Below are 11,399 nucleotides of genomic sequence, written 5' to 3'. Positions count from 1 at the left end.
GCGGCTTCGCGTGACACTATTGCTAGATGGATAGTAGAGGTCATTAAGCATGCTTATGACAGTTCTTCGTCTCATGATTTCACTAGGGCATCCGCGCATGATACTGGGTCGGTATCAGCTTTGTGGGCTCTCTTTAAGGGTTTGCCTATTCAGGATATCTTAGACGCAGCCTCATGGAAGACTGAGTCTACTTTTTCTGCTTACTACATGAGGGACATGGTGTCTAATTCTGCGAGTTTCTCCAGATCGGTGGTTGCTGCTTCCAAGGATACTTAGTGTTTCTTTCTGAAGTATTTCGAACAACCCCGCCATCCCTCTCTTTGATTCTGTGTTGTTCAAATGTAGTAGACCTAGCTGGTAAGATGACATGACGGAGATTACTGTTTTTCACTGAAAAAAGTTATCTCCGAATGTCATACTTACCAGCTAGGTACCCTCCCACCTCCCCGGTTGTTCTAGGTGGATGTTGCTTGACCGCGCCTCGGGTATATAATGAACGAGTAGGTGGTCAGCGGATGTGACGTCACATGTGGTCACGGGCAGAAATTTATTCTCAGCGGGAGATTAATGGGGACGAGATTGTTCAAATGTAGTAGACCTAGCTGGTAAGTATGACATTCGGAGATAACTTTTTTCAGTGAAAAACAGTATTACATGACCAAGGCCTAGTATCCAGGACATGTGGGATATTGAGCCCATATCAAGGACTGTACTTTAGACTGAATGTTTACCTGGAGACAAGATTTGTTTATCAACAAGGGGGTGCCCGTAACTGGCCCATTAGAATTTCTGTGATGTCAAATCATATTTAAACATGTTGCATCCCTCTTGTTGTCTACAAAACAGTTACCACTTATCATGCTTTTAAAAGAAATCTTTCTTTCATTTATAGTATGACAAACGTACTGAAATTAAAAGTTCTTAATGCACCCTCACTAAGAGGAAGGTCAATGACAGCATCAGTAATACCCGATGGAAGCAAAGACATATACGAAATGTTTTAGGGAAGTATGACCAACAATGCGGATATGATTCAAAAAGATGCCAACCTCATAGTTACAGATGCAATAAAGACAGAACCGCAATTGAAGATCGACATCACAGCCAAAACAAAGGTTAGTTACATAACCAAGCAAAGATAAAATAAAAAATTTACTACAACAATATCAACACAATGTTTAGCAAATGCATTAAGCAATTGCTCTGATAATGTCCCGAACCTAACAATGACTGCCAATAGCCCATGCCCCCTATTCCTATAAAGGGGGACTATAAAGCAAAGACAGAGTGGTTAACTTCGCATCTCCAGGTGCCTATTAATAATATTCAGAATAAGAGCACTGGGTTACGTAAGATTCAGCACGAAATAATACTTTCAACATACTGTGAGATGTCCGAGACCTCTATTAGCAACTGTGTGCAACATTATTGCCTACATAGCTTCTGCCTGTAGAGTCCCTTTGATGACCAGAAGTAATAATAAACCATATTGTTTTCAGATTTACCCCACAACTGACATAAAAATTGACACACAAGTTGTCCACAACTTCTTCCACGCACCAGTTGTTTCACTGAAAACAACCCTAAGCAGCCCAGAAAAAAGACGAGTATCCACCCAAGGAACAGTTGTGCAGGTACATGTACTATAGAATGTTAACATGCAAGGAAACCAACACCAGTCATGCAACTTTTGATTTAGCTCCACGCAAATGACATGATATTGCCACCCACAAAGAACATGCTCGCCATCTGACAAGCCATTATAAATGAACTTATCCTAGATTAATGATAAAGTGCCATGCAGCAATAGCACTAATTTATCGACAGTCACTTACATATTAGGTAAACTGAAAATTAATGAAGTTTTGTAATGTACATGCCACCATTCAAGAAATATATCAAACAATTAATATTCTACAATGCTCTAGTCAAAATACATACCTGTACCCAAATCGAACTAGCACACGAATAGATTGTAAACAGTATACGTGCATAACAATCACAATGTCAATGCATCACATTCCAGATATCACCGATACGAACAGCCAGTGATGGCACTTGGAAGAGGAAAGATGTAATCTTAGAGGAGGATTCAGACGAAAAGACAAGAGTGGTCTGCAAACTGTGGAACGACAACAGCAGCCTTATTGATATGGACCATATGAACAAGAGACTCAAATTATCCAACATGGAAGTAACAAAATGGGAGAATAAAACTCAATCAAAAGACACAAAAGAGACCTCTATCACAGTAAGTAAAAAATCGACAACGCTATATTGTCTGATTATGCACTGATTACATGGATGACTCAGACAGCCATTGTTCATTGCGCTGTCAATAATGCCCCTGCTTTCATCTTTACATGTTCCGCTCCGGAACGGAACACGAGTACCAATACCCAGCAACTGAACCCAATTCCTACATTAAGCATACTTGCAAAAGTTTTGTTGCTTTATGATACCAATATATAATATAATGTTATTGGTATCTTACAGTTGGAAGAACAGGACAATGTCGAAATAACCATCCTTGCCATTATGACCAAGCCAAGCATATGTGACATTCTTGCGATAAAGAAAGGACAGACGCTCGCGCATACGTATCAATCAACACAACATTTCAACCTCACAACAGAACAACTACCCAAAACCATCAAAGCTACCATTGTCGGGGATGAAATCGTCAACATTACAGACTACAAGAAAAAATCGACTAGCAAGTAACTCCACAGTGACCTGATTATCTAGATGAGCTAATGGTTCTTTGCGGAACAGAGTGGAACGGCACAAACCTCCCCCTAGGTCGTTTCCTAGAAGCCCCTGAAACTTGCCCAAAACATCAAAATCAGGCATTTTCTGAGATGCTATCATGCCTTAGAACAGTTAGCTATCCATATTAAAGCTTTTTGGTGAATTTCAAGCTATGATCTTTACATGTTCCGTTCCGTTTCACAAAGTACCATTATCTTGCTGGATATTGCTACTTTGCGAAACAGAACGGAACACGAGTACCAATACCCAGCAAGATAATGGTACTTTGCGAAACGGAACGAAACATATAAAAACCATAGCTCGAAATTACCCAAAAAGCTTTAATATGGAGAGCGAACTGTACTAAAAGTATGATAGCATCTCAGAAAATGCCCGATTAAATTACAGGGCCTTCTAGGAAACGACCTAGGGGCGAGATCTGTTCTGTTCCGTTCCGCAAAGTACCATTAGCCAGAAAATGTTCTGATTAGGATTTATCATCGATATTTGCCAAAGATAAAACAATATTATTACTTTCCTGAAGTTAAGACATGTTCTGATTTGAGTAGTCTTAGATTGTTAAATACTAGGTTTCAATAATTGACCCCAATGTTCAGTTTATAAGCCAAGTTTACCCAATGCTATTATGTTTTAAGACTATCATTGGCCCAATTCATCTATAAACTCGACTTTAGTCAGTGCTGCTTTGAAATCCCAATGTTACCCAAGTTAAGATGGGTTCTGATTTGATTTATCATAGGTTAACGGATGAATCTATGCAAGACCTAGGTTGGTCAGATTTATTTTAAAACACCAAGTATACGCTTATAATGTCCCAAATGCAAACAATAATGCATATATAAGGTTTGCCGACCAACAATCAACCAAAGGCTATGCTTTAGTGGACATAAAAGGGTGCACTGTCTTAAGTTCCAATCCGTTGTGGCTCCCAATGGTCTCATCGTTAATCTTTACGGTCCTGTTGAGGGACGTAGACATGATTCAGGCATGCTGAGAATGAGCAACCTATTGCCGGAGTTGGTTAGGGTCAACTTCAGGTTGATTGATAACACACCTATGTGTCTCTATGGGGATCCGGCTTATCCCATCAGGGATCAACTTCTAGCACCATTCAGGGGTGCCGTTGTGACTGACGAGCAAAGGGCTTTCAACAAAAGCATGAGTGCCGTACGTGAATGTGTGGAATGGCAATTTGGAAAAATTGTGTTGAACTTCGCTTTCTTGGACTTCAAAAAAAACTTGAAACTGTACCTCCAGCCTGTTGGCAAATTGTACATGGTAGGGGCTTTGTTTTCAAATTGCCACACCTGTCTGAATGGCTCGGTCACTAGCACGTATTTCAGTGTTGACCCACCAGCACTGGAAGACTACTTGGCCTTGCAATAGGGCTTTATTGAAGACAATCCATGTCTTAGTGACAAAAGAAGATTAGTGAAGACAAAACGTTTAGGTCATCATCCTATAACCAGATGGCAGCACCCTACGGTGTAAGATATCCATCTCAACGCCGTTTCATGTTTTCCTCTTCGACTTCATTCAGTCTTTTCCAGTAATATTAGAATTATTGGACTGTTCTCTGTTGCACATGATAGAACTGGATTGCTGAAGTATTGGCACCATTGTTTCGACCAGAATAAGAGTGGCAGGGTTCCATACATGACCACCCTTCAGACCTCAAGGAACAGAAAAGAGATAGTATATAGTAAGCTTAGCTGCATAACATTTAATAAGCAATTCAAAAATTCACAACAAATCCAGTGAGTCTGGGCTGATTTCAATATTGGGACTGACTGTTCATAGCCTGCGCACACTCATGTTTTACAGTGACAATTAAAACGTGAATGCAATTTTATTGTTTACAAAATGTTCATTAAATAATCAACATTTTCTTCCTTGCCATTTTCATTAAATCTTATACCATTCGACTTTATTGTTCTTTTTTGTTCATGTCACTGGCTAATTTCCCCAAAAGTTCAATCAAAGCACGTTTCTCCTGAGCCTCTGCTGCCATCTTCTCTTTCTCGGCCTCAAACCTGCGGGTTTCCAACTCAAGTTTCTTCGTTAGGTACTCCCCAACATCGAATTTTGCTTTCTTTGTTGGAGTTACTTCTGGCTCTGAAAAAAAACAGAATAACATAATATTCTTCAAACAACTATTTCAAACACCTTGCATTTAGATAATACTGCAATGACTTGTAATGAATGATTAGGGGGTGATCCATCATCAAGCTATGAGAATACATATCAATAAGTATAAGAAGAATGTTGAAGGCCATGACAATTATCTATCACCTACTGTTCATTCCCTCCATCGCTTTGAGGCGGATTGCTTCCCCCTCATTTTCCTCTTTTTCCCTCTTGCGCTTGTCTTCGACCTTCTTGTCCTTCTTAACCGTGTCTGCTTCTTCCTTTAATTCGCGAATCTCTTGGAGTAACTGTTCACGCTCGTTGTATTCTTCCTCTATACCAGATCTGAACAAAATAGACGAAATGTCAAACAAATTTACTTCACTTTTTAATAATGAGGGTAATATTTTTATATGGGGGCACCTCCAATGCTTTGTTTGATTACGAGCTGTTGCTCACCAAATTCCCTGTTCGAATTCATCATTCAGTCTGTCAAAAATATCCTAAGGACTTCCTACTCTTGAGACTAGCATCTCCAAATGTAAATTTTTGCATGTTAGTTCCATGTAGAAGTGATGAAAAAGAGAGTGATGAAATTTACTTACTTCCTTAGTGCTTCCATGTCATCTCTGACAAAATTAGCAAGCAGACCAGTCAAGCGGCCTTTCAGAGAACGTTCTGAAAATGGTTTGGCATCCTTCCGAAGCTGACCAATGGCTGTGTTCACGTTTGTAACTATAGCCGCCCATCTGTTGGAGTCTTCAAATGGAGAAACAGCTACTATTTCACGCAGGAATGTCCACAGACGGGGTAAACCTAATGAATTTCAACTTTTGAGGTTCCATTTTCTTGCACAAATTACATAATTTAATTGAGATTAGGTTTAAATGAAATCCTCACATGATCAGTATAGGCTAGCCTGAAATGAATCAAATGGAAATTGAAAAACATGGCTTTTTAGGCCTAAAATAGCTAGCTAATAGGCTAGGCCTAATCAAACTAAAAGTAACCTTTGTTTGTCAGTCAACATGGTCAATGACAATGAATCGCTGAAACTAGCTATAGCCTAAATCATAATGCCCCTGGCCCTGTTGGCCTGAGGCATGCCAACATGCAGGGGCCACAACTGTTCAAATATTTTACCAGACCCAGGCTACAGATATCTGCTTTCAAACATGACACTGCCGATGCCATCGGCATCGCCATTGCACTTTCATCACTCCGCTGTTGTTGTGTAGGCTATACAGAACACTACATTACATGCATGCATAGAAGTAGGCAGACGTCAAAAGTGACAGCCGTCATTCTCATTAAAATAGAGGCCGATCAACAAGAAATCAATCACTCTCTGCTATATCTTCGGCTTCTATATATACTGAACATTACATGTGGCAGTATGATTCTCATACTGAAAGGTGATAACAACGTGAAATTAGAGGAAACTTTATCTCGTTTCACACTTACGTCTCAGAGGCGATTTATCTCGGACCGCGAAAACGGGATCAATAAAGTTTACGCATGTAATGATGACGTCACGTCATTTTATGATGACGCGTTGCCACTCTATCCCGATCTCGATCCCGGTTACGGGATAGCCGAATCTCTCTATTGCTCGATATTGACTAATCCACTTACCAAGTGAATTTCTTGAAAAGAATGTTTCAGATTTCAACAAATTCTTGACTTTGTCAGTGACTGAAGTAGTCTAATTTCCTGGTTGTTCCCCAGGATACTGACAGTATTGGCGATAACAGTTAAGTTGCTGTGACGGCCATCCAGGCCTCCGTAGGACATTTGTATATTACGTTGGGCATAGCCCTTGTGGGACACCGTAGGTTGGTTTTTAGCTCACCTCTTAGCAGAGGTGAGCTTATCCCATACCGTGGCGTCCGTCGTCCGTCGTCGTCGTCGTCGTCGTCGTCGTCGTCGTCGTCGTCGTCGTCGTCCGTCGTCCGTTAGCAGGGCACGTTTCGTAACTGTTAGAGCTATTGAGTTGAAACTTGGTACACATGTACCCTTATGTAATGACACCTTGGAGACCAAGTTTCGGTCCGATTCGTTTCATGGTTTGGCCACCAGGGGGCCAAACGTTAAAAGTGAAAATATGCAATATCTCCCTTAATAGTAGTCGGGAAATTTTGAAAAAAATATGGTAGGTACTTCTAGCAAAGGTGCATCATATATCCTCCGGGTTTTTGATTTGACCTCCTTTTCAAGGTCACAGAGGTCAAATGGTGTAAATTGGCCGTTAGGATGTAACGATGGCACGTTTCTAAACTGCAATGACTATTGATACCAAATTTGGTACACATTTACCCCTTAGTCAGGTGATCTCAGGGACCGAAGTTTGGTCCAATATGATTCACCACTTGACCACCAGGGGGCAAAATCCATAAACCTTAAAAATGTGATTATTCCTTAACTTCTTGCCCGATTGCCACCAATTTGATATCATCGGTACATCTAACCACCATACAGTATATGTCACACAGGTTTTTAATTTGACCTTCTTGTCAAGGTCACAGAGGTCAAATGGCGTAAATTCGCCGTCAGGCCGTAACGATGGCACATTTCTTAACTGCAATGACTATTGATCACAAATTAAGTACACATGTACCCCTTGGTCAGGTGATCTCAGGTACCGAAGTTTGGTGCGATCTGATTTGCCGTTTTGCCTCCAGGGAGGGGGCCAAATCGTAAATTCTTCAAAATGCCATTATTCCTAGTAATGACTTGCCCGATTGGCACCAATTTTATATCATAGGTACATCTAATTCTAACAACCATTCAATGTGTCACCCGGGTCTTCTTTGATTTGACCTACTTTTCAAGGTCACAGAGGTCGAATGTACTGTAAATTGGCCATTTTGGGGAAATTGTAATTGCTTGGACCTACATCAAACCTAACACTACATGACACAATACCATGCTCTTTATCCATCTTTCCTCCACATGAGGTGAGCACAATGGCCCTGGCCATTTCATTACTTCCTGCTGCGCATGCGTGGTTCAGCGCATTTTGCCATTTCCGACATTTGACAAACCATGAGATAGATTTCTTTACCACCTTAAATCCTTGATCAATCAATGTATATTTAAGCATTCGAACCCCAGGACAGAGGTAATTGTAGAATGAAACACAAAGATCTAAAAATGATAACAAATTTGGTGTGTAAAGGCCCGGTGATGCCGTAATTTGGCTTTGAAGGGCAGCGGTGGAATCCGTTCGGGGTTTCCCCCTGGTTCGGAACTTTTCATCTTGGAAGCTGTCCAAGTGCTTTTATGGTCGTCGGAAGATCTTATGTAAGGTGTTCAGTACAATCCTTGGGGATTGTTTTAAGTTGTTAAAGGTTAACTTTAAAGTGTCCGACCCTTTCTGTGGGTAATTTCTTGTGTGAAGTGTAGAGCATGTGCTCTTAATTAGTTTGGAGTTTAACACCAGGTGGCTCCACCGTACGGTTGGCCCATGTATAGATGTTTGCATTCATTTTACTAGTTTGTGTTTGCTGTTGGACTTATGAGTCCCTATTTCGTATTTTCAGTTTTTACGTGAGTGAGAACTCATGAGATTGTAAAAGAATGAGTAAGAGCGTCCAAAGAAAGAGAAATAAAGAATAACGACATCCTCATTACACCAACCAAGATTCGTCTTTTATTTCAAGAGAAGCTGACATTGATATTAACCCAGGTTGGGCGCCGTCACAGTTGCAGTACAGTTGATTATGTCGAAAGTTAGAGTGATTAAAACCAGTTTTAGTTTATCAGCTCAAATTATTATCAAATTGTTAGCCACTTGTTAAACTTCATATTGTTTGTTGTCAGTTTCATAATTTTCAGGCCAGGGGATGCAAGTCTTCAAAGGCCTATCAATCAGTCTGAATATTCTGGTATTATTCAGTAGTCAGAATATGATGCTTTTCCATCAGAATTCAATACAATTGTAATTCTTGGAAGTTTTTACACTATTTCGACTTGATGACAGTCTTGCATCACAGATATTTTGTTGACTATAGCATACTATACTTATGATTTTACTCAAAATCGAAGATCTGATTATGTTTTTGTGAATTAAAATGTAAGTTTTTGTTCTCTTGTTTTATTTTTTTGTTCTCTTGTTTTATTTTAATAAAACAAGAGAACAAAAAATAACATTTTAATTCACAAGTAAGTTTAAGTGAAGTAAAAGTGTTTTGAAATAAACTTACTTCACTTATTTGCAGAAATTGTTTCCTTCAATGTCAGTCTTCTTTTCATTTGTCTTGCAGCCTGCTTTGCCGCCCATTAGCCAAGAAGATTCAATCCTACTTGTGCAGTGTGGAATAGAGAACTTCGATTCTTATACATTTCATAATAAGTTCTCTATCCCGCAGACAAGAATCACTCCGCTAGGTAGTACACTATTCATGCAGTGGCCCACTCCTGATGCAGCCACGGCTTTCAGACAAAGCAGGAAAGAAGGACACAACACAAGGAAGATAAATTAGATCACATGTATTTGATAGACAAACATGCACAACTATGATAAATGTATGTTGTTTAGAAAAAAAAGACAACATTTTTATCTAGAGCAACTCTCAAAAATTTGATCAAAAAATGGTTCTCCTCGCAAATGACGAAAACCAATTTCAAGCATGCCGCCCTGTTGGCCATATTAACAATCGGAACAAGCCAAGGAACCTTCATTTAGTAAAGGTCAACCCCCACAAAAAAAGTTTGGTGGTTATCGCTCAAAGCGGCCTCCTTAAAATGAGGGGAAACGAAAAGGACGGACATCGGTAAAACATAATGCCTCCGTAATGCTTTACGCATTGGCGGATGTTGGCGCGGAGCCGAAGACAGCGCGAGTCCCGGCCCGGCCGGAAGCGATCGATTGAGTTGAAAAAACATCGTGATCTAAGAACTTTCAATTTACCTTTCACTCGCTCAAAACCTAGTATTTCTTCGCACATCGGAAAAAGTTATCATGGATAGATATTCAGATTAATAAACATCTTAAGAACACGGAGGTGAATTGCTTTATCGTGTTTCGCTCAGACTTTCACTGGATTAAACTACTTTGTAGGCAATCAGCCTTTTTTCTCGGAAAATTACCGCGTTCTTGATTGACTGCCGAAACCTCGTGCGGCGCAAGTTGATTTACCTGATTCTCAAGGAGTTTCGCTCGTCATCATTTGTGTCATTGTTCCGCCGCACTAGTTTGACAATCGTGGATAACTTTTATTGATTTATTGGAAAACCCCGGGGTTACGTGATTTCGTGCGCGCGCGTGTGGTATATATATATATTTCGTCGTCTGTTCTTCCACTAATTGGATATATCGTTGTTTTGAAGACCTGGAGGGATCCGGGTATGTGATTCATTGTCTATAGGATTATAAATATACTAAACTAGCCTACATGTATTCCTCTACGTGTCTGGAGCACTAGGAATAGGATCAGGATTAGGACCACACGGCCAGACTCTAGTGATTAAGAACGACAAGAAGGTGAGATAGTGATTTATTTTATTAGAATTGTTTTTGATACAGTCCTCGAGTGTGGCGATAGTAGACCCGCCAAAACACATGGTCTCTCCAACCGGAATATAAAAAAGGAATACAGGATATCGGATAGTATGAGGATTCTTGTTTGTGGACATTCATTTGTCAGGCGTCATCGAACATATCTTAATCAGCAACATCGTCAGTTTGGAATTTCGGCCGACTACGCTCAGAACTTTGGACTGAATGAGCATTCAGTTTTTGTATGTGGTCAAGGTGGCTTAGGAGCTGATCATACTGGACTCAACTTCATTAGAGAGCATGTTGAAGGACTCCAGCCTCACATATTATTAGTATTGGAATTAGGAAGCAATGATCTAGCCAACAGAGTATCACCAGATGTCCTTGCCGACACTGTCACACGATTCTGCAGTGAAATACTGATAGCTACATCGGTTCGTGTCATCGTATTATGTCAGATCGTAAATCGCAGCGAACAAGAGATTGTCCTAGGGCGGAATTTGATAGAAACAGGTTAAGATATAACCAACTCATACAACGCGAGGCAAGGAGAAATACACGTGTATACGCATATTTACATGAACGCTCAATATTAGTCAATTTGAACCACAGGATATCCCAAGATCATATCCATGTTACTTCTCCGAGAGGACTAGAAATATATCATTTTTCTATCAGGAAGGCCATCGTAATCGCGCTCAATAGAATGAATGACTTGTATTGGTAAATATCGTCTGCCAATGTTTATAGACAAAGTTGTCATCTTCAGAAATGGATCCAGAAAATGAACCTGTCGTCAAGATCAGAAATCATCAGCATCGCAATTAGGTCACCCACAGCCTACTGGTAGCTCGTGGCTGGATTGTTAGCCCGAGTGTCATTGATTCCGTCAATAGAAAACTTAGCCTGTGGCTGGATTGCTACTGGTCCAGGTTAAATTTAAAGGATAGGAATAGAAAAAACTTGTGGCTGGATTGTGACTAGAACAAGTTGAACTTCC

General features: G+C 40.2%; 1 protein-coding gene across 1 annotated transcript; it reads right to left on the bottom strand.

Annotated features, from left to right (window-relative positions):
* Positions 1-4,644: 4,644 nt before the first annotated feature.
* Positions 4,645-6,370, bottom strand: LOC135503351 (uncharacterized). The gene is made up of 4 exons (XM_064796905.1): positions 6,364-6,370; positions 5,505-5,658; positions 5,069-5,244; positions 4,645-4,887 (listed from the first exon to the last, which is right to left on the bottom strand). Exons 2-4 carry the CDS (start codon positions 5,519-5,521, stop codon positions 4,700-4,702), a joined length of 381 nt encoding a protein of 126 aa, XP_064652975.1. The 5' UTR covers positions 5,522-5,658; positions 6,364-6,370; the 3' UTR covers positions 4,645-4,699.
* Positions 6,371-11,399: the final 5,029 nt, after the last annotated feature.

Source organism: Lineus longissimus, chromosome 19, assembly GCF_910592395.1.
Source record: "Lineus longissimus chromosome 19, tnLinLong1.2, whole genome shotgun sequence".
Taxonomy (NCBI): Eukaryota; Metazoa; Nemertea; class Pilidiophora; order Heteronemertea; family Lineidae; genus Lineus; species Lineus longissimus.
This window is presented reverse-complemented; position numbering and strand designations above follow the sequence as displayed.

What these genes read in the sequence shown, in the direction of transcription:
- LOC135503351 (XM_064796905.1), bottom strand. An exon ending in AGCGATGGAGGGAATGAACA is followed by an intron (nt 4,888 to 5,068) that starts GTAGGTGATAGA and finishes GTTTTTTTTCAG; the next exon opens with AGCCAGAAGTAACTCCAACA.